Below are 21,308 nucleotides of genomic sequence, written 5' to 3' on the forward strand. Positions count from 1 at the left end.
TGTGATCTGGTTAACTGGCGGAAGGCTTTGTACTTGGGGAGTCCTGGAAACACCAGGGAGGTGGCATGTCTGGGGCCTAGTGATAAGGAGGGCAAGAGAGGTAGGCGATGAGATTGGAGAGGTGGCCAGGTGCAGTCAAGGGCACGTGGAGGAATTTGGATTTCATTCTGAGCATGTTGAAACTCACTGGTGATTTTAGAATAAGGGTTTGGTCACTTCCATTTTAAAAGGTCATTCTGACTGCTGTAGAAAATATTCCATAAGGGGCAAAGGAAGATGCAAAGAGGCTGATAATAGTCCAGAAGGAAAAAAAACAAAAAACAAAACGCAAAAACACTGGGGTAATGAATTAATCAGAGTGTAGCCGATGCTCTCCCTTGTGAGTTCTTGGGTTATGGTGTCAAACCTGGAATGTCCTGTCCAAGTGTCAGGAAACCTTGGAGACCCTGCGGGTGGAAAAGAAGAGATGGCACATTGAGCGGGGGGCCTGGCACGGACTCTGGAGACAGATTTAGTTCGGCCATCCATCCATCCATTCGTCCACCCATAGTATAGTTTCCAGTTTATTTTTTTCAGAGGTAATTTTTTCTTCAGTCCTTAAGGACTCAGCTCACCTGGGCATTGGCAGGGGTCTTGGGACAGCTTCTTGGGTCTAAATTGGGGTGAAGTTGTTTGGTCCTCCCAGGCCTCTCGAGGACAGTTCCTGGCTGTGGAGGGCACCCCTCAGGTAGTAGTTTCATATACAGCTTGGGAAGCACGTAGGTGTCAAAGATCCTCACTTCAGTTGTGTCCCCGATGACTGTGGCCTCCACTCTGTTTTGAATGATGAACTTGGTGGTCTTGTCCTCGAGGACACACAGGGAGTTTGTGCAGCAACTCGGCTGCCTGTGCCTGCCGTCCTTGGTTCGAATGAACTTCCTTTTTTTCATGGTCGTCTTGGAAACAAGTCCCTTGGGATCTGTACCTTGTTAGTTGTGTGACTTTGGGAAAATAATTTCCTCTCTCAGCAGCTTCAGTTTACTCATCTCTAAAATAGGGATAATAAGAGTCTCTACTTCCCAGAGTATTGGTAAAGGTTAAGTGACTTCAAGGGAACATACGTGGCATCGTGCCTTGTAGAGTTTGTATGATACGAGCATTGGCCGCTGTCGCTGTGACTGTCGTGTGTGCTAGAACTGTGTTGCAGCCTGTCCAGTGACTTTCCCAAATCGTGGGAGGGGCAAGCTGCCATTGGCCTTGTCCTGAATGCAGATCTGTACCTCGCCCTTCTCAGAGTCTGCTGGGCTGCTCCTGGATCCCGAGTGTAACCCTCACCCCCGACCTCGTAACCCTTCCTGGAGGTAGCATTTGTGGGCATGCTCCTGCCCTGCTTCCACCCTGGATGGGCCCCACCCTTAGCCCTTGCACTGCCTGGCAGGTAGCAGGGTCTGCACCTCATACCTCCAAGGCACACCTTGCAGGGGCAGTGCCAGGAGTGCCCAGGAGTGAAGTTAGGGTCTCTGTGATTTGGGGTCATGGCTCAGCTACAGTGTGTCCAAAGCCTCTGCCAGTCTGCTTTGCTTTCTCTTGCCAGCTCTGGCTCCTCTTGCTTTGTTAATGGAGACTTTGTCAAGTAATGGGAATCATTAGCACAGTGGGAGCTTTACTGTGTCCTGGAAGGAGAACAGAGAGAGCCTCTCAGCAGCCCCAGACATAATTGCCAGGCAGTCTTATTTTCTCTTGTCTGCATCTCTTTCCCCTTCTTTTGCATGTGTTTGATTTTTTCCCCTTCTCTTTGTGTAGAGAGAGTTGGCGAGGAGAAAAGACCCATAAATTGCACTCTTGCTGGGCTGGTGTTGTGCAGCCTGGGGAAGATTGTCTTCTAGGGCTAAATAATTTCGCTCCCCCCGACCCTCTTTGAGGGGAAGATCAGCTTGCCACTTACCTGACCTGCCCCCTTATTCCTCCCCATTTCCTCTTTCTCCTCCAGCCCTCCCCATCCCCTGCCCAGTTCCCTCGTGTAAAGAACTCACTGACTCTCAATTGAATCTTTTTTAATGGTCCCAGGAGGCGAGGATCTTGAAGGGTGATTATCTTCATTATAAATTATTAACTCTCCCAGCAGCCAGATGGCTTCCCAACTCGTGGTTGGGAACTCCGGGCTGGGGAGGCCGCTGGCAGGGAGAGGCGGGGATGGGAGAAGAGAGAAGGATAGATGGTGAGTGACCATAGCTTCTGGGGTTCCTGGCTGCACTGGGGATGCTGGGGAGCCTGTTGGCACCTCGTGAGGCCCAGCTCTGTGGTCTGCAGTGGATAGAGTTTGTTGCTGTTGGGTTTTGCCCATTAGATAACCTGGGGATGGGGTAGAGGTGGTAGGTGGAGAAGAGATGAATACCATGAGCTGCTTTTGGCACGAACCTTAGGAGGTTGCATAAAACATGGTAAGAAGATGTGATCATGGGATTCCTTTGTGTAGTCTTTGGTGTTCACTACATGCTGGAAGGTTTTTTCTATTTCTCCCCAATTTATAGGAGAAGAATTCTCAGATCACAGAGTTTCCACACAATGGATATTACAGCAGGAGCAAAAACCTGGCTCTTACTCCCAGTCCAGTGCCCTCTGTCTACACCAGACTTCTCAGCTTCTTTGTCTTCCTCTCCTTAGGTTTCTGTGCAAGCCCCCACTCCCCAGGAAGCTCTTGCGGGCCACACCAGCCAGGGTCACCTCTTGTTCCTCTCAGGTCTACTGTGTCCATGCATAGGCACATTTAGTACTGAACACAGTACCCCAAGGTATCCTTCTCCTTTAGGCCTGGGAAACTCCATTCATCTGGAGTCTGTCTACTTGTAAGATCAGGACCTATCTAATCCTTCTAGAAGAGTAGAAGGAATACTTTTACTAGACAGCCCTAGGACAGTAGAGAATCACTGGTGCCTATCTCTAGACTTTAGAAGATAACTGCTCAGACAACTGCTAATGATTTGCCTCTGCAAACCCCAAACCTTGGTATCTCCAAAGTTTTCTCATACAAAGAGACCCAGGCATGACTTGTAACATTGCCTGTGACATTGGGATGGAACGTAAAAGAAGTCCATCTCTCCAAATTTCCCTCCCTGAGCAGGCCAGGTGAGATGATAGTCTTTGCCCTGCTCAAACAGGAGCTTTAAGGACAATAGTTAACTGCACAAATGGCTATGGCTAACTGTTACTTGGTACTTATCTGTGCTGAGCACTGTGGACTTTAACTTGTATTAAGTGCTTCACTGTTATCTTCTCAGTTACAGGTGAAACAAGTGAGGCACAGAGAGGGTAAGTGACTTGCTCAAAGTCATGCAGGCAGCAGTAGGCCTGGGGTTTGAACCCAGGACATCTAGCTCCAGACCCTACTTCTTTAACCACTGCACTATACTGCCTCTGTGAAGGGGTGCTCTTCCTATGCCAGTGTTCTGCTTTGGATCCTGGAGATCACCCATTGCCATAGCCAGTCCACACTGGGCAGAGTGTGCCTCTCACCTTTGACCCATCTCCTTTCATTATTTAGACCCATGTCTTTCTTCTTGATTAGCATGTAAGTGCCTTGCAGGATTCAAGCTATTTTTTATTTATCTTTATATCTAGGACACGAGTGTTCCATGGTTAAAAAAAGATAATGAAACTTCTTTTCCATTCACTACCCTCTGGCTTATCAAGCCTCTCTTAGTGGTGCTTAGAATAAAAATCTAGTGACAAGCACACCAGATTGACATAGATGATCATCTCCTTTGTCCTAAGTTACATTTCAGTTAATGAAGTCTGATTTCATTTGATTATCTGGCAGCCACATAACACAAAAAAAATTGAGTGTGTGTGTGTGTGACATCTATTTAACTTCTCAATTCTGTCTGCTACACACTTACAAATTGTACCTTCCATCCTTTTGGGAGGATTGAGTTAACTATTTTATTTTTATTTTATTTTATTTTATTTTTTTTAAATATGTAAAATTTTAAAAAAAATTTGTTCTGATTTGTTGTATGTGACAATAGAAAGCATTTATACATTTTGATAGATTATACATAAATGGAATATAATTTCTCATTTTTCTGTTTATACATATTGTAGGGTCACATTGGTCATGTAGTCATATATGTACATGAGGTAATAATTTTACTCTACTATCACTCTTTCCCTCACACCCCTTCCCCTCCCTTCACTCCCTCTGCCTAATACAAAGTAACTCTGTTCTTCCCTAAGTGCCCCCACCCCCATTATGAATTAGCATCCCCATATCAGAGAAAACATTTGGCCTTTGGTTTTATGGGTTTGGCTTATTTCGCTTAGCATGATATTCTCTAACTCCACCCAATTACCAGCATAGGCCATAATTTCATTATTTTAAAAGCTGAATAATATTCCATTGTGTGTGTGTGTGTGTGTGTGTGTGTGTGTGTGTGTGTGTGTAGCACATTTTCTTTATTCAGAGTAGTTTAACTTTCCATTTGTCTTCATCACCTTGTGTCTTATTAGACACAGGCTGTAGTTGAAATTAACTCCACCACAATCCCAGGGGTCCCTGCACCCTCTCCCCAGTTCTTAGTGTCAGCTCATCCACCCAGGAGACCTGTGGTTCTCCCTGTCTTCGTCCAAGCTCTTGATGAAACTGAGGCCTGGGACCGGACCTGACCAGAGTGTGTCTCCAGGGGTTCCCTTCCTTTGATTACTATCTTTGGCTCGTGACAAGTCTTTTCCGTTCTATCTACCTTGCATTCCTCATATCATGAGAAACTTTTCCAAAATATTGGCTGAAGTCCACAATGAACTCCTGTTTCCCTTAGTGTAATAGATTAGTATTCTGTTTGACGGTAAAGGAACGTAGGTGAGTCTGGCATGGTCATATCTTAGTTCTTACGGGGAAATTAGTTTTTAATCCAAAGTGGGTTAAAGTTCAATGCTAGATAAAAATGTCTCTTCCTTTCTCTCCCCACCTCCATCCCCACCCCCTTTTTGAGCAATATAAACAGGTGCCCTTCTCTACACGTCCCTTTGACAGAGCGACTTGGGTCCTCAGGCACTGTCTCCCCTCTGCTTCCTGAGCAGGGAGGGGTGTGCTCCTGGGATGGGATTAAACTTGGTGAATTGTTCTGGGAGCAGTTCAGCAGAATTCAGGGTACAGAAGCAAAGCTGGGAGGAGGGGTGATGCTTTGGCCATGACCTGATTGTGAAAGAGAGGGCTGGTGTGTGGAGTGAACTGGGAAGAGAGCAGGGCGGTGAGCCTCGTGTTGAGCCTCCTGTTGCAAAATCTGGTGGCTGTCTGCTCCTGCACCAGTCAGGCCCTCCGTGAGGGCTCTGGGGAAAACTCCTGCTGCACCCATGGCTTCTCATGCTCTTCTGTGGATTAAAGGTTAGGGTGGCAGTTGGACCCTGGAGATAGCAATTGTCACAGCCAGCCCACACCCAGCAGAGTGTGCCTCTCCCCTTGGCCCATCTCCTTATATTGATTTTGACGTAGGGACCTGTAGTATGGAGTCCCAGTCTCCAAACAGAAACCAGAAACAAGTTTCTTTAGAACTGTTCTTTAGGTGACATAATAAGACCAATAGATTGACATGTGCTGTGAGTCAGGAAGTGTGTGAGATGGGTTTTATAGAAATATACATCACACGTGTGCAGCTCAGGGGGTGCATCTGTGCACCGTCACTTGGATCACGAGACAGAATTCCTTTACCTCCTTTGCCCTCTTCCTGTCAGTAACCCTGTTCTGACATTTAACAGCATAGAACAAATAATTTTGCCTCTTTTATGCTTTGTAAGTGGAACACATACAGTATGTGCTCTTTTGTGCTCTTGCTCCACATTATGCTTGTGAGATTCATCCATTCTCTGTTTGCTGATGAAGACCAGTCCTTCTCAAAGTTGTGCAGTAGTTTGCGTGAATAGACTACAATTTATCAGTCCATTCTACTGCAGGTGATAGTTTAGGTGTTGGCTATTATGGACAGTGTTGCTGTGAACATTCTCACCGTGTCTTTGGTTGGACATAGAGAAGTATCTCTGTTGGTGAGTACTTAGGAGGGCGGTTATGAAGTCAGGGGACAAAGGTGTTCATCTTTCGTGGATCCCACCAATGCAACATTCCTAAAGAGGTCATACCTCTGTACCTCTTTACATTTAATAAAGTTCAAAATTACCCTATAAGATAGATATGATTATTCCCCCTCCCATTTTTGAGGAACAAATAAAAACTCAATTCCCAAAGTTAAATGCCTATAGTAATGGGAGTCTGTGTTTAAGTCCATTCTGTCTGACTCCAAAGCCCACAGTCTTCATCACCTCCCTGCGCTGCTTTCCTTCTTGGGGAGCGCTCCTGCCTTGACCCCCCTTACTGCTTTTGGTTGGGCCTTGGCAGAAAGTGCTGAGTGTGGCATTGTGTCAGGAGGGGTGTAGTTTGGGCAAAGGAGCAAATTTCTGAAGCTGTCACGTAAGAACAAGAATCCATCCACCTTGAAAGCACAAAGAGAGACAAAAACTTATATCCTATGTCTTTGCCCAAGTATGGGGACAAGTGGGGGCATTAAACTTTGGTGGTGGGGTGGGCAGGACATGAGGCTCAGGTTCCAGAGAGTTCTTCCACATACGGATGGGGCCCTATGTGATGGAAACTTTTGTTGATTTCTCAATGACAGGACTTTTGATGGTCCAATATTAGGAGTGCATCAGTCAGGATTCCTGGTCAAACCCAACTCAAACTTGCTTAAAAATCAAGTTTTGGCTCATGGAGAGAAAGTCTTAGAATTGACTGGGCTTCCCTCCTGGATGGATCTAAGTGTCAAACCACACCACAAGGAACCTCTCTCTCCATCTCTCTACTCTCATGTCTTCTTTGTTGTCTTTGTTCATAGACAAGGTCATCTCCCATAGTAGCAATTGTGTTTGTCATCAAATCTGGACTTTTCTCTAACAGTATGACAAAATGATAAGAAAAAAGAAGCCCCTTCTCCCAATAATTCCAATAAAAGTCCCAGTATTAACCCTTATCTGACTCAGTTTGGACCAAATCTAATCTATCCCCAAACTAATCACTGTGACCAGGAGACTGGAGTGTTCTCATTGACTTACTTGGGTCATATCATCTATGACTGGGATGACCTCACCTGAGTGACACAGACTGAGGTCATCATTTACCTGCAAAGTGGGATGAAGGATGGTAAAACCAACAGAGAGTCAGTAGAGGGCTTTTTCAGTCCTGCTGAGGGGCCTAAGAAGGAAGCTAATGAGAAGATTCTAGAGGGAAAACTGGCAAGCCCAGCTTGGGGATGGTGGCTTGCCAGCAAGGGCTGGGCAGCGGACGGGCATTACCATGCCTTCCCAGTCATTTCTGGCTCTAGACAGTCCTGACCTTCTCCTGAGTCTATTTCAAGCTCAGCTAAAACTCCATGGCAGTTGGAAAAGGGAGAAAAGAAACTGGAAGGAGGGGGCGTGGAGGGCAAATGGCAGCCAGATCTTCTGAGCCATCCTGGTGGCAAATGGCCCACATGTCACAGTTGTGTGAGGCCCCCCTGCCTCCTGAGCATCCGGATTGTGAGACATTTGCAAAGATGTTCACCCCACATAAAGAGTGTGCCATTCGATAATTATGTAAATTAGTTGGCAATTAGATAATGTCACTCACTTTCCCTCTTGCTTGATTCCCACACAACAGATAAGTGTTTTGAGTTTCTGCACCAGCCAGGGGCCCTCCATGAGGGCTCTGGGGCAAACCACCTGCACCCATGACTTCTTGTGCTCTTCCATGTCTCAAAGGAGGGTGGAAGCTGGCTGAAAGGGTGAAGAGGGATCTCCCAGTGTCCCCTTTCTGGAGCCTGGCATGCTCTACTGGACAGCTAAAGAAGGCTATAGAATAACTGCTGGGGAAGTTGGCTGGAGCCCTGTGATAGTTAATGTAGGATCATCTCTAGCTTTTGGCCATATTGGCAGTTTCCCAGAGGCTGTTTCAATGTCCATAATCCAAGAAAGAAATCCAAAGGTTGGGGGAGACCATGTAGATAGACCACAGAGTGTGAGGTCTAGATAAACCAGTTCTAATGCTCCCACTCCTCAAAACAGATCCACCTGGCACCCGTGGGTAAGAAAGCTTGATCTTCCTGTCAGTCTTTTTGATCCCCCATGATGCAGTGTGGGAACACTGGTGTTTCCAAGGCTGGTCTGTGCTGGAGCAGGAGGGAGAGAGTCTGAAGGGAGAGGCTCACTTGGACAGAATTGAGTAGCCACCCTAAAGCAGGCCGTGTAAATTCCTATGATCCTCTTTCATGGGGGAGTATTCCTGGGCAGAGTGTAATTTTTAGTTCATGGGTTTCCGCAGATCACTAAGTAGATGCTGATTTGTTCTTTGAGATTGTGGGGACCCAGCATTGTTGTGCTTGTGTACAGTGGGGTCATGTGGAGGCCTCGGAGTTGCTGTTAGCTTTTGTTTTATTGTTCGTGACAAGGCCCTGTGGCAAGCCCCTGGTGAAGCAGTTGCTTCCCCTGGGAGCCCTTCACCAAGCTGTCTGGTTCCAGAGCCTGGGCTCTTGATCACTGCTTTATGGTACCTAAAGTACACTGGTCTCCCACCAGTTGTGACACCCTTAAGGGTGAGAATGGTGTCTTACCCTGTGCTGGTCCACTAGTGCCTGGAATGATCTGGAGCTCAGTGAACAATTGGAGAGAGTTTCCTCCTCCCTGGATTTCTGCCCTTTGACTTGGTTGGCCTACCTTACCTAACACAATGATCCCATGCCTAGAGATGCCACAGCTCATGTTCTCGCCCCGTAGACCTGCCCTCCGCTCACTCCACTCCAGCAGCACTGGCCTCCTGACTGCCCTTCAAATACACCAGCCTGTTCCAGACTCAGAACTTTTGGACTGACTATCACTTCTGGAACATTCTTCTAGATATTCACATGGTTAATTCCCTTGCCCTCTTTCATGTCTTTCCTTATACTTCACCTTCTCACAGACCCTGGTTTGTGGCATTTGCCTATTTCCATGGTGTAAATCCTTCTAGGTAGTTGGTCTCATGTTACCAAAGTGGTGTGAACCCACACAAACTTTTCTGAACTCTTAGAAGTTGACCTTCTCAAGCCTATATGGGTTGGCACCAGCGTGTACTTGTGTCCATGTTCCAGTTAAGCACCCCTATGCCACTGGAGGTCTTGTGTCACACAGGTACACTGCATAGACAAAACCGTCTAAAGAACCAAGGCTTTCCCTGTGATGGATTTAACCAGCCTTTGTTAATGGAGTTTTCTTGTTCCTGGGGAAGGGACAGCATTTTCCTGTTCAAAGCGTGGGCAAATACCAGCTTTGTAGACGTGATCATCCTGAAACACTCTGCTGAAGACCATGGTGAATTATCAAACATGCCACGTAATAACTTGGAAATTATACACATTGCTCTATCTGAACAGAGAACACTCTACCTCTGCTTGGTGGGCCAGTGTCTGTCTCAGGTCACTAATGCATCCGAATGCTGTTGGGCTTCTAATCCTTGTACCCTACCCATAACATACTCTAGGTCTGTGGCATTTCTTTTTTTTAATTTTAATTTTTTTCATTGTTTCTTCTATTTAGTTATACATGACAACAGAATGCATTTTGATTCATTGTACACAAATGGAGTATGACTTTTCATTTCTCTGGTTATACACAATGTAGACTCACACCATTCATGTAATCATCCGTGTACATGGGTAATGATGTTTGTCTCATTACACCATCTTTCCTTCCCCCTCCCTTTCCCCCTCCCCTCCCCTCATTTCCCTCTACACATTCCAATGTCCCTCTGTTCTTCCCTAACCCCTCCCTGCCATTATGTATCAGCATCCACTTACCAGAGATTTTCTCTGCCTTTACCAGAGATATTCTGCCTTTGGTTTTTAGGGCTTGGCTTATTTTGCTTAGTATGATATTCTACAACTCCATTCATTTACCTGCACATGCCATAATTTTATCTTCTTTATGGCTGAGTAATAATCTATTGTGTGTGTGTGTCTATATATATATAGGCACACACACACACACACACACACACACACACACATATATATCTATATATAAATATATACATATACATATATCATGGCATCTTTATCCATTCATCTATTGAAGGACATCTAGGTTGATTCTACAATCTAGCTATTATGAATTGAGCTGATATAAATATTGATATGGCTATGTCATTATAGTATGCTGATTTTAAATCCTTTGGGTATAAACTGAGGAGTGGGATAGCTGGGTCAAATGGTGGGTCCATTCCAAGTTTTCTGAGGAATCTCCACACTGCTTTCCAGAGTGGCTGCACCAATTAGCAATCCCACCAGCAAAAGTATGAGTGTGCCTTTTTCCCCACATCCTCGCAGCCTGTGGCATTTCTTGACCATTCAGTTGTTATCCATTCTACATTTTTCATAATTTTTAAAGTATTGTGTTTTCATGTGGTGCCCTCTCTCTATTGACATACACACACCCACCTACTCAGATATACACTGACCACCCTTCTCCTCATCTCTTACCATTCCTGAAATTAAATAAGGAAGCCTAGCATTTAGTGATCACCTACTATGCATAAATCTTATGCTGGGATTTTTCCATACCTCCTCATTCAATCCTTCATTCAATCATGGAAAAAGGCTGCAATCTTCTGCACTTTCAAATATGAAAATAGAATCTCAGGTAGAGGCATTTTCTCAAAGTTCTACAATACAGGAACTAGAATTCAAACTCTGCCTTTTTAATTTTTTAACCTCAAAGCACATTTTTTCCCTGTAAGAGCTTTATCTAATATTTAGAAAGAGATGAGGCTTTTCATACTTACTGCTCACCTTCTAATTCATGTGCAGTGGGTTTTAGAAATACTTCTTTTAAAAATTTAAGGACAGGAATCTGTCTTAGGCCCACCCAAGCAATGGGTTGTCAAATTGAAAAAGAAAAAAATCCAAAAATTTGATGTATTTTAATAGGTGGAACAGTGAAAATTATGTGTATTTGAGTGTGTAAAATGTTAGCACTTGGGGATACATTTTGGCCGTGTGACTCTAGGAGAGGAATATTATAAAACGTGCTGATATGGCTTTGGGGATTTATATTACTTTTGCATGTGGAAAAGTCTAGTGCATCGTTCTGAGCGGGCTGGGGTCCTGCTGGGGCTGGGGAAGACACAGGCCCTCCCTCCTTCAGTTGGTGGTGCTGTGTGCGCTAGGAGGACCCTAGAATGGCCTCTGTCCTGGTCAGCACTCCATCCACAACTGGGAAATAGGATGCAGGATTTCCCGACACCATGCCCTAACCTTCCTCTGCTTTTCTTTTCTTTCCCTCCCCTCCTTCCACAGGTCTTTTTCTGGAGTCCTGGGAGGCGGGTGATGGGCAGGACTGCACCATGATGCCTGAGTCTGCTTGCGCCCTGCGCTGGGCCGGGCTCCGCCTGAGCACTCAGCTTCTCTCTGCGTCCCTTCCTGCGGCCGGCCACTGCTGAGGAGGTAGAACTTCAGGACTGCCCTCGGCCTATTTCTGCCTTCTGCTCGGCTCACCTTGCCACCCGCTCCTCCTCCATCACGGCACCCCCGACCCCGGCCCAGTCCCCGGCCTCCCTGGCTGGGGCGTTCTGGGGTCCCCTGGGAGGATCTTGTTGCTGAGGGCTTCCTCCTGCCCTGGACCTTCTCCTCCTCGAGTCAAGGCCTCCGGATCCACATGGATAGCTGAGATCTTTTCTTGGAGAAAGACACTTCCTCCTCACTCCAGCCCCTTGCTCTTCCCACCCAGTGCCACCCTTTCCTGCTGCCCTGCCTGTTTCTCTGCCTCTCTGTAGGATTTCTTGCTCGTGCCCATCTGGGAAGGTCTTGTTCTCTTTCCTCCTGCTTCACCCTCTTGATATCTGTGTGTGTGCCTCCTTCCTCCTGTGTGTTCTCTGTTCCCCGCTCTGTCTAGTCCGCCTCTCTCCCTTCCACCACCGAAGGGAGATCCTCTCCTCTTCCCTGGCCTGTGCTCCTCGGGGCTGTTTCCGCAGCCAGGATGAGCTTCACTCTCCACTCAGTTTTCTTCACCCTGAAGGCCAGCATTCTGCTGGGGTCCCTGCTGGGACTCTGCCTGGGCCTGGAGTTCATGGGCCTCCCCAACCAGTGGGCCCGCTACCTCCGCTGGGATGCCAGCACGCGCAGCGACCTGAGCTTCCAGTTCAAGACCAACGTCTCCACAGGGCTGCTCCTCTACCTGGATGATGGTGGCGTCTGTGACTTCCTCTGCCTGTCCCTGGTGGATGGCCGCGTTCAGCTCCGCTTCAGCATGGACTGTGCTGAGACTGCCGTGTTGTCCAACAAACAGGTGAACGACAGCAGCTGGCACTTCCTCATGGTGAGCCGTGACCGCCTGCGCACTGTGCTGGTATTGGATGGCGAGGGCCAGTCTGGGGAGCTGCAGCCCCAGCGGCCGTACATGGATGTGGTCAGTGACTTGTTCCTTGGTGGAGTCCCCGCTGACATTCGTCCTTCTGCCCTGACCCTTGATGGAGTACAGGCCATGCCCGGCTTCAAGGGATTAATCCTGGATCTCAAGTATGGCAACTCGGAGCCTCGTCTTCTGGGGAGCCAGGGCGTCCGGATGGAAGCCGAGGGACCCTGTGGTGAGCGTCCCTGTGAAAATGGTGGGATCTGCTTCCTCCTGGACGGCCACCCTACCTGTGACTGTTCTACCACTGGCTATGGTGGCACGCTGTGCTCAGAAGGTAAGGTCCTCTCCGCTCCCCACTCATGACAGAGACCCACCACTGGACTGGGTGAGGGCCCAGATGCATGATAGAAGTGAGCTCTTTGTTAAAGTGCATCTTAGGCTGCCCATCAGAGAATTGGGCCCTGAGGAGGCAGAGGAAGCCTTTTGCTTGCTCTCAATGGAAAACCTACCAGATTGCAGCTGGAGGAGGATTCTGGCTACTCAACTATAGGCTCTGTACTCAACCCAGAGGGCTAGACGGAGAAGACTGCAGATCTGCTCCAGCTCGGCTCCTTCTGTGGCAGCATGGTTAGCAGGATCAACACTGAGCAAGAAATTAGATAGAAATTGGCAAAGAGGCTGTCTCTGTCCTCATGACCCTTTGAGACTTGGGTGCTTGGGGTAGATGGGAAATTCCCCCATCACTTCCTCCTTATGACACCCAGCATAAAGAAGTCCTGTGCAGAGAATGAGGGTGGGTGGATGGCAGGGTCCTGGTGCAACCCTGTTATAAACCCAATCCTTCTGTTGTACCCAAATCCCCAAGGGGTATCTAGAAGATGGGTGAGGCATCTAGGTGAAACCCTTCTCTCCTTATGATAATAATGAGGATTTTTCACATGAGGTTCTCTTTGAATGTGGTTCCCTTTCCTGTCCTATCCACGTAGTGAGAACAGTGTGGACAGGCACTGAGGTTGACTGGAACCTTGTTTAGCCAAGCCCCCCAAGCTTCTCCAGCATAGCTTGGAGCACCTTCCCAAGTTCAACTACCACTTTACAGGGATCAGGAGGGACTGCTGCACAAGGGTAGGCTGCACTTGCCTTGTGCACTAAATTCTTTGGGTGATCAGATCTGAGAGAAGTGGCCCAGACTTTAATTTGACAAATACTTGAAATGCAAATTCCTAGACTCACTACCTGCTTAGATTGGGGTCAGAGAGACCATCAAGGTGACCAAGTGTGTGGAAACTTATCAGGCAGGTATGTATCTTGGGAGGTGAGGAGGCGATAACTTGCATTTCTCTTGTCCTTCTTGGGTTGAGCCTTGAATTCTAGAGATGCCTTGTGTTGCCATTCTATGCTGGTCTCTTCATGGAGGTAGCAGCATGGTCTAGGGTGGAACAGTGATCCTCAACCTTAGTTGCACTTTAGGATCACCTGGGGGAATTTAAAAACATCCAGGCTATATCTAGGTTCACAGAATCCCGGGGTGTAGGAATCCAAGCATCTATATACTTCTATAGCTTCCCACACGACTCCAGTGGTTCAGTCAAGGTTAAGAACCAGCTGGAACAAGGTACAGGGAAGTTGGGGATGTGATCAGATGAGTGACTTGCTTCTGATTCCCAGAATCTCTTCATTCAGGTAAGGCCCTTCTGCCGTAGGAGTTTTAATTAAAGATTATGTTTACAAGTGTTTCTTAAACATTTCTGAAACAGCCCAACTCCTGAAGCAAATTATAATTGATGTAAACTTCAGCTACCAGTAACTATATAAAAACATTTTGAAAAATGAAAAAAGTTTCTTCCACAGGTGGTACGTGCTGGAGACTAGGACACAGGGAGGATGTATTGGACACTGCACTGGAGGTCATGCCTGGGTTATTGCTGAAATGTTCCTGAGGCTCACTTCTTTCCTATACTACTGGGTTGGGCATCGTATCTCTCTTTCTGTGGGTGGGCTGTCCAAGAGGGAGATGCCAGACAGATATGTTGTCCTTCCAGGACTTCTATTTTCCCCTACTGAACTCATTAGGGAAAAAGTGGACAAGAGAGGCAGAGAGAAGCCCATCCACAAAAATCACTTGGGAAATGTGATTATTGAAATGCATTTCAAAGCAGGTGCCTCTGGAGCTGACTGATGTTCCAAAGCTGCTTGTCTTTGGAGAAAGTTCTGCCTCAAGACGCTGACATGATCACTTGTTTTCTCATTTGCCCAAAGGATCTGTTCTGTTCTCAGAATGTACATTGGAAACTGGCGTTCTTCCTTTCTAGGGACCAGGGTGTTTGCAAGTGTGTTGTTAACTTGCTGATTATCCCTGATTGCATTTTTTGTGTTTTAAAAAGAACTCATTTCCTCTGGGCAGGTTTGGATCAGCACTTTTCTGCAGAAAGAATCTCTATACTGTATATGTATACAATTTATCTTTTCTCTCTTGTTTAGTTTTCTGTGTGTTTTCCAGTCTCCAGTGGAATTTCTTCAGAAGAGATTGTATGCAGTAATTTTTAAATAGCTGAATGCAATATGTATATTTTAATAATTGTTCTTCCTACAAGGTTTAGATCACATCTTGCCCATGGATTGATGACTGTATTTGTAAAAGGCAAACACACAACATTACTTATTTATCCTTCTGATGCATACATGGAGTAAATTAACTGCTTAACAGTAACATTTGACCAGCCTGGAACACAACGGTGCAAAGGCTGAGGCAGGAATGGGTGGGGTGGGGAGTAACAGAATTTACTGTTGATAACTTGGAGCCTGTTGATCCCAGTAATTGTCATAATAGCTAATCAATCACAAAAATGTATCAAAGGCGATTAGAAAATATCCATTGCCTCCACACATAGTTGATTTTTAGAGGAAGCAAAAACTTACCTGTAACATTTTAAGGGCAAAATCACAGCAGCTGCTAAGTGTCTAGAAGGTCTGCATAAAACAAGATAAATAGTCTGAACAAACGCCTGCCCATTTTCCCAAGGATAATGTGATGAAGTGGGAAGTGAGGTGGTAGCCATCCCCCTTTCCCTTAAATTGTACATGATATAGAACTGGAACCAGAGGACTTATCTCCAGAGGTGGATTCCATGTATTTATTGAGCACCTGATTGCCCCGCTTTGCAGGATGGAATCTGCCATATGATGGTGTGAGGGTTTGCATCTGGCATGAGAGATTTTTTTTGTGGCTTGGTGTTTAAGTAGTTCCAAGAACAGGGAGGGCTGGAGGGCTCTTGCCCCATCACATGGACACGGTCGGGACCTATTGGAGGCATCCTTTGTGGTGCATTAGCTGGTAACATGCCTGTGATGTTGCTGTTTCTGTGGCCTGTCTGGCTCTCCATGCCTTGATGGCTCCAAAATGTCCCCATGATATACCCCAGGAAGAGTGCACAGATGGGCATCTCCTGTATGTGCTTAGAGCTCTGCCGATTCCCTGTTGGGAAGACCTAGAAGACACAAGATATTGCTGTGGGAGATCTGGGCTCAGGGTAGGAGCTAAAGGATGCAGTATGTTCTCTTTCATTTAGTGAAGGACTATTGGTTCTGGCTGCCCACTGCATTCTGCACAGCTTCCTTGGGAAATCTTCATTCCAAGACTCCCACCCTAATTAATAATAACACTGAACATTATGGCACTGGATGAATAGATGGAGATGAGGTTCCAGATTTTTACCTGTAGGTGTTGTGTTTACAAATCAAATACATTGGTGTACAACCAGTAGTGATCTTGGAGGACAGAAGAAGTGTAGACAACTCAAAATGATTTTAAAAGTATGCACGATTGGTTTGGAGTATAGGTGGTCAATGGCACAGCATGGCTTTTTGTTTAGCTTAGTCCTGTTATGGAAGCCTGGAGGCTTACTGGCCACTGAAGGGGTAGCCTCGACTCCTTCAGGAAACAGTCTCTTCATGAGCAAGGGTTTGTCATTAACTTGACATGAGTTTGAATGTGATTATTTTTAAAACATTCTTCGTTATGAATGTGCATGTATCGAATTTCTCAACACCCTTATGGCTGTGAAGCATTGATTCACTGCCAAGGTATATAAATTTCAGTACCGGTTTCCCTGAAGAGTTCATTTAACACAAAGTCAGCCTGTTGCAGGGAGAGTAGAGTCAGGGAACAATGGAGAAGGGTCCACGTGTCCATCTCCCCTCCAGAACTTCATGCTATGGACCTACCTATGTCACACAGCAATTGTATGACCACAGTTTGGGGTTAATTTAGTGAAGAATCCTATTCCACTGGTAAAGACAAAGTGGGTTCCATGTCTGCTCTTTTCCTCCTGACTTGGGTGGCTGCCCAGACCAGAAGTTGCTTGTCTTGAGTCTCATCCATTTTCAGTTATCAGGATCCTGCAGAGAAGTACAGTGGAGGGTGGAGTCAAGAGGGACCAGGGCCTTTTACAAGCACACCATTGTGAGGTGCCCACTGGAGACTATCCCCTATCCCTCCTGCTGCCGGAAGCTGACATCCTCCTGAGGTTGTTTGACGCCTCTGTGTGGTCTTTGTATGTCTTCCTGAAAATGAACTTATATTACTTTTCTTTTCATGGAGAATAGCGTGACTCTTCCCCCATCTCTCAAAGCCAGCATGAGGATGGACTAGAATGTACCCAGAGGAGACCGTTCACCCCTGAGCATTTGCTGAGGTCCAGAGACATCACACACGTAGTTGAGTTACAGTGGTGGCCCCAGTTGGGGCACTTGAGTAAAAACAGTCATCTCCCCTCCTCTCCCCAGTGCACACCCTGCTGACATTGTCACATAGCATTGTTCCTAGTCCGTGTCGGCTATGAATGGCCTTGGATGGATGGGGACCACAGGGGAGTGGTGAGTAATCAGAGGGGAAGGAGAACTCCCTTCTGAATGCTTCTCCCTGGGATGGAGAAGGTGGCACAGAGGCAAGGCCTTAAAACGCACACAAAGGAGGGACCGCTGCTCCCTGCCTAACATTCAGGCTGTAGATGGGATCAGCCCGGCGCTCCACCAGCCCAGCCAGCCAGCAGGGGCTGTCGCTAAAGGGAGCCTGAATAGGGGTCTGATTGCTCCTTTTTCCTCCTCCCCTCCTGATTACCAAGTGAGATTTCCTGGGTATGCTGTATGCTAAATGGCTGAACAGCCGCCTGCCACTTGCTCCAATTATCCCTCTTTTAACTGCTGAGGGAAGAACAATTTTTCTAATCTCCCCCCTCCTATAACATCTCTGCCTTCTTTAAAGAAATAAGACCCTTCTTCCTTGTTCTCCCTTCAGCGGGGCGAGCACAGCCTTTTCCTTTACAGCAACTGCACACCAGCTGTGAGCTGCAAAGGGGGCGGGCAGTGGGTGCTGCTCTGGTCCAGATTCAGTGGAGGTTGAGGGTCAGGCAGGCCTTTTGCCAGGAGCCTTGGAGTGGCACGTGAACTTGCATTTGCATTTGGTAATGAGCTACCACGGGCCCAGCACTGGGGGCTAATTATTTGCAAGGCCCCTATCTCCCTTTGCAGGCTGCCCTGGAAAGATGGTTTCCAGTTCCTGGGGCAGCTGCCCATCAGCTGCGTCCTCTCCCTCCTTCACAAGGCAGAAGAAGTGGGCCGTGGGTTGTGCTTGGGGGATGGGACTAGCCTGCCCTTCCTCACTCCTATTGCCCTGCACTCTGTGGCTCTGCAGAGTGGGTCATGGCAGTAAGACCCTAAAAATGAGCTGAAGCAAGAGAGGCTTTGGGGCAGGGCTCTGAAGGCTGAGTGTCCTTCCTTGGGCAAAGTAGAAATAACACTACTGTCACCATTACTCTTGTTGACTACCTGACATCATGGTGCACAATTGTGTTTTAACTTGTCCTCCAAGACTCCCATGAGGTCAAAATCATGAACTAGCATCATTTTACAGATGAAGAAACTGAAGAGCAGAGAAATTTGGAACTTGTACTAAGTTTAACTTGTACTAAGAGTATGCTGCTGGGATGAAAATAATCTGTCCACCCAACAGATTGCATGTCTTTGGAGCAGGTTTTTGAAGCTTCCGTATCTTCATTAATGATAATAATAATAACAGCAGCGGCTAATAATCAGCATGTGCTCCAAACCCACACTAACTACTTTGCATTCATTAGCTTTGTAACCCTCTAACTACTCTGGACAACTATTATTTTGTAGCTAAGGAAACTGAGGGACAAGAGGTGAAATAACTTGTCTAAGATCACACAGCAAGAGGCAAAACTGGAGTTTCTATCTGGGCAGTCTGACTTCAGGGGGAACATTCTTAACCACTATGTTATCTGGCCTCTCTGTAAAGTGGGGTCATAGAAATCAGACCTTATGGAGTGATTGAGTACATTCAATGAGATAAAAATGTATAAAGTTATCTGCACAGTCTCTGGAAAAAAGTAAGTTCTCACTCTGGGCTCTTGGTCTCTGGACCCAGGTAAGAATGAACTATGCATCGTTTTGGACTCACAGGAGATTTCCTGCTTCCTTTTGAGCTACTCTACCCCACCATGTTCTTTTAGCCAAGTTTGAAAGGTGGCAGAGGAAAAAGGAGATATATCTCAGGAGGATATAAAAGCCATGCTGCTGCTCTATTGCTCCTGCCCAAGAGCATGAGGTAGCTGACAATGGTTGAGCCTGTTGGCTGTGTTCACATTCTTCACCCTGCAGACATGGTGCCTGGTCCCCACAGTAACCCAGCAAGGCAGGTAGGGCAGGCTTTACCACCCCACTGAATTGCCGAGGTGATAGACCCCAAAGTGCCACTGACTTTCTTGTGGTTACGGTGCATGAGGGCAAGCTTTGGTGCTGCCTGTTGGGCAGGCATCTCTGGGACCCTAAAGGCCAAACCCCCTACATGACATTTTACTTCTGTGTTTATCTCCCTTCATGAACACAAATGGCCGTGTCTCCATCACGAAATGGAGCATTACCTCCCTGGATGTGAGTGATAAGCAAAATGTCGAACTCCTGGCACGAGAGATTATCAGCCTGGCCAGTCCCAGGAGACTTGCTCCTCCTGGTCAGAGCTACAGAGGATGTGAGAGAAAATGAAAATGAATGAGTATTCAATTTCTACCCTCAAGACCCTGGTTTGCAGTGAAGAGACCAGGGGCCTGGAGGCAGCTGGAGCCCCGCTGCAGCACACGAGAGCATCGCTGGATGGGATGGGCTCTTCAGACTTACCTTTGGTTTCCCAGGTACCAGCAGATGCCCAGCATCCTGCTCAGGGTTGGTGGTAAAAGATGGACCCCTGGATCAGTCTGTCAGGCTCCTTCTGGCTCTCTTGTTACCTTCTGTTTCTCTTCATACATAACAAAACCAAATCTGCATTCCCTGTTTCTTCTCCTTTTCTTCTTCGCGTGTGGGAGGGTGAGCTGGTAACAGAGGTGGATTTACCATGAAACAAAATCTTTTGTATATTCTCATTGGCACTGGCCCCTTCCAAGTTCCTGTACCTAATTATGAATTTGTGAGATTATTTTTCTTATATCACAAGCTTCAGGATCCCACCCCCACCCTGTGAATCCACCTCTGTGAAGACGACACATTGCTTTCTGGTGACAGCAATGTTGATCTGGGTGTAGAGGCGATTCCCTTCACCATTGACCTTCATCACAGACACAGTTTTCATTTCTTAGCCATCAGAGGTGGAAGAGTCATGGCTAGGGAGTGTGGGAGGATCTGGAGCACATGGGAAGATCACATTGGAAGGGGTGGTGGGAGGAGATACAGAAAATATCCAGTGGGGTAAAGACAGGAAGTGTTTGGAAATGTTTGCTGAAGACTTAGAGGCAGGAGTTGGTATTTCAACAGAGGAATACCTCCAGTCATCCTTCTGAGGTTTTTCCATGCTTGGTGTGCTTGACCCATGGCGGCTGGGAGTTGCTGCAGGTGACAGGCCAGGGCCTGCGGAGAAGGACGAGCACAGCTCTGTAGGCCTGTCTCTGTGATCCGTCTGGGAAGTAGCATCACTGGTGGGTTTTCGTAATTACGGTGTCCAGAAACTGGTGTCTTTGGGTGACCTATTTAAAAGCAATGCGAGGCCCCCTTTAAATGTGTCATTGTCCATATTTTCTCTCAGACCTTGACTGCCATTCAGGATGTTCCTAAATAATGTATTTTCCAAAGCAAAGTTGTCTTTTGTCATAAACTTAGGAACCAGTAGTTTTAAAGACAAATGGACCCCAGAGTCATCCTGCTGAACTACCCAGTTGCCCTCCGTGACAGACCTCACGTTGTGTCCAGTCTTGACAGTGGTGAATGCTTTCCACTCTCTTGGGGACAAACCCTGCAGTGTGTTGGGTACATGAGAGCTTAAATGGGTTGGAGGTAAGGAAAGGCAGGGACAGGAACTGTAGGCCACGTGGAGCTCCTGGGTCACATCTCTGAGTTGTGAATTACCTTTCGGATCCTTTGGTTTGCCTGAGGTTCTTATTGAAGTGTGGTATCTTGGTAGCTAAGAAGATGATTCTGGGAGGTTTTCCTTCAAGTTTTTCAGTAAGACGCTCTTCATCCCCTCCTCTCCTGACATTTTTGCCTCTCACCTACCAGTCTGGTTCTCTGGAAGCTTTTCTGTTTGTCAGTGTGAAGTCTTCAGAAGAAAGACTCAACAGTCTCGTTGTTGCTGGCCACATTCAGGCCGGAATCTCTATCCTAGTGCATCACGGACAGTTCTTAACCTCTCCCGCAGGTATGATTGGAAATGTGTGGGCTGAAGAAGAGAGAAAGTGCAGTGAGAGCTTGTTTAGCTTATTTATTTAGTAGTTGCTTTCAAATAAAAATGAGGACCTCTGCTTGTGAGGAGAGAAAAGATGGAAAGCAAAGCCAAAATCACTTATTTGCGATCCAAATAATGGGAAAAGGGCTGGGCAGGAGAGGTCACCAAATGCTCATGGCGTCTTCTTTGCATCTCATTTTCT

General features: G+C 46.8%; 2 protein-coding genes across 10 annotated transcripts in view; one reads left to right on the forward strand and one right to left on the reverse strand.

Moving 5' to 3' along the window:
- The window catches only part of Nrxn3 (neurexin 3), a 1,546,128-nt gene that overhangs the window by 54,406 nt on the left and 1,470,414 nt on the right, over nt 1-21,308 (forward strand). For all 9 annotated transcript variants that reach the window (XR_007107214.1, XR_007107215.1, XR_007107216.1 and 6 more), the window contains exon 2: nt 11,325-12,712. Coding sequence is in view for 6 of the 9 variants with exons in the window: in XM_047541186.1 (XP_047397142.1) it covers nt 12,004-12,712 (709 nt within the window). In the remaining 3 variants the exon portion in view is untranslated. The remainder of the gene's footprint in view (nt 1-11,324; nt 12,713-21,308) is intronic.
- On the reverse strand, nt 393-929 carry LOC124976635 (40S ribosomal protein S26-like). Its single transcript, XM_047539406.1, has 2 exons — nt 615-929; nt 393-446 (listed from the first exon to the last, which is right to left on the reverse strand). The coding sequence occupies exons 1-2, from the start codon at nt 927-929 to the stop codon at nt 393-395; spliced, it is 369 nt and encodes a 122-aa protein (XP_047395362.1).

The sequence above is a fragment of the Sciurus carolinensis genome, chromosome 2, assembly GCF_902686445.1.
Source record: "Sciurus carolinensis chromosome 2, mSciCar1.2, whole genome shotgun sequence".
Classification (NCBI taxonomy): Eukaryota; Metazoa; Chordata; class Mammalia; order Rodentia; family Sciuridae; genus Sciurus; species Sciurus carolinensis.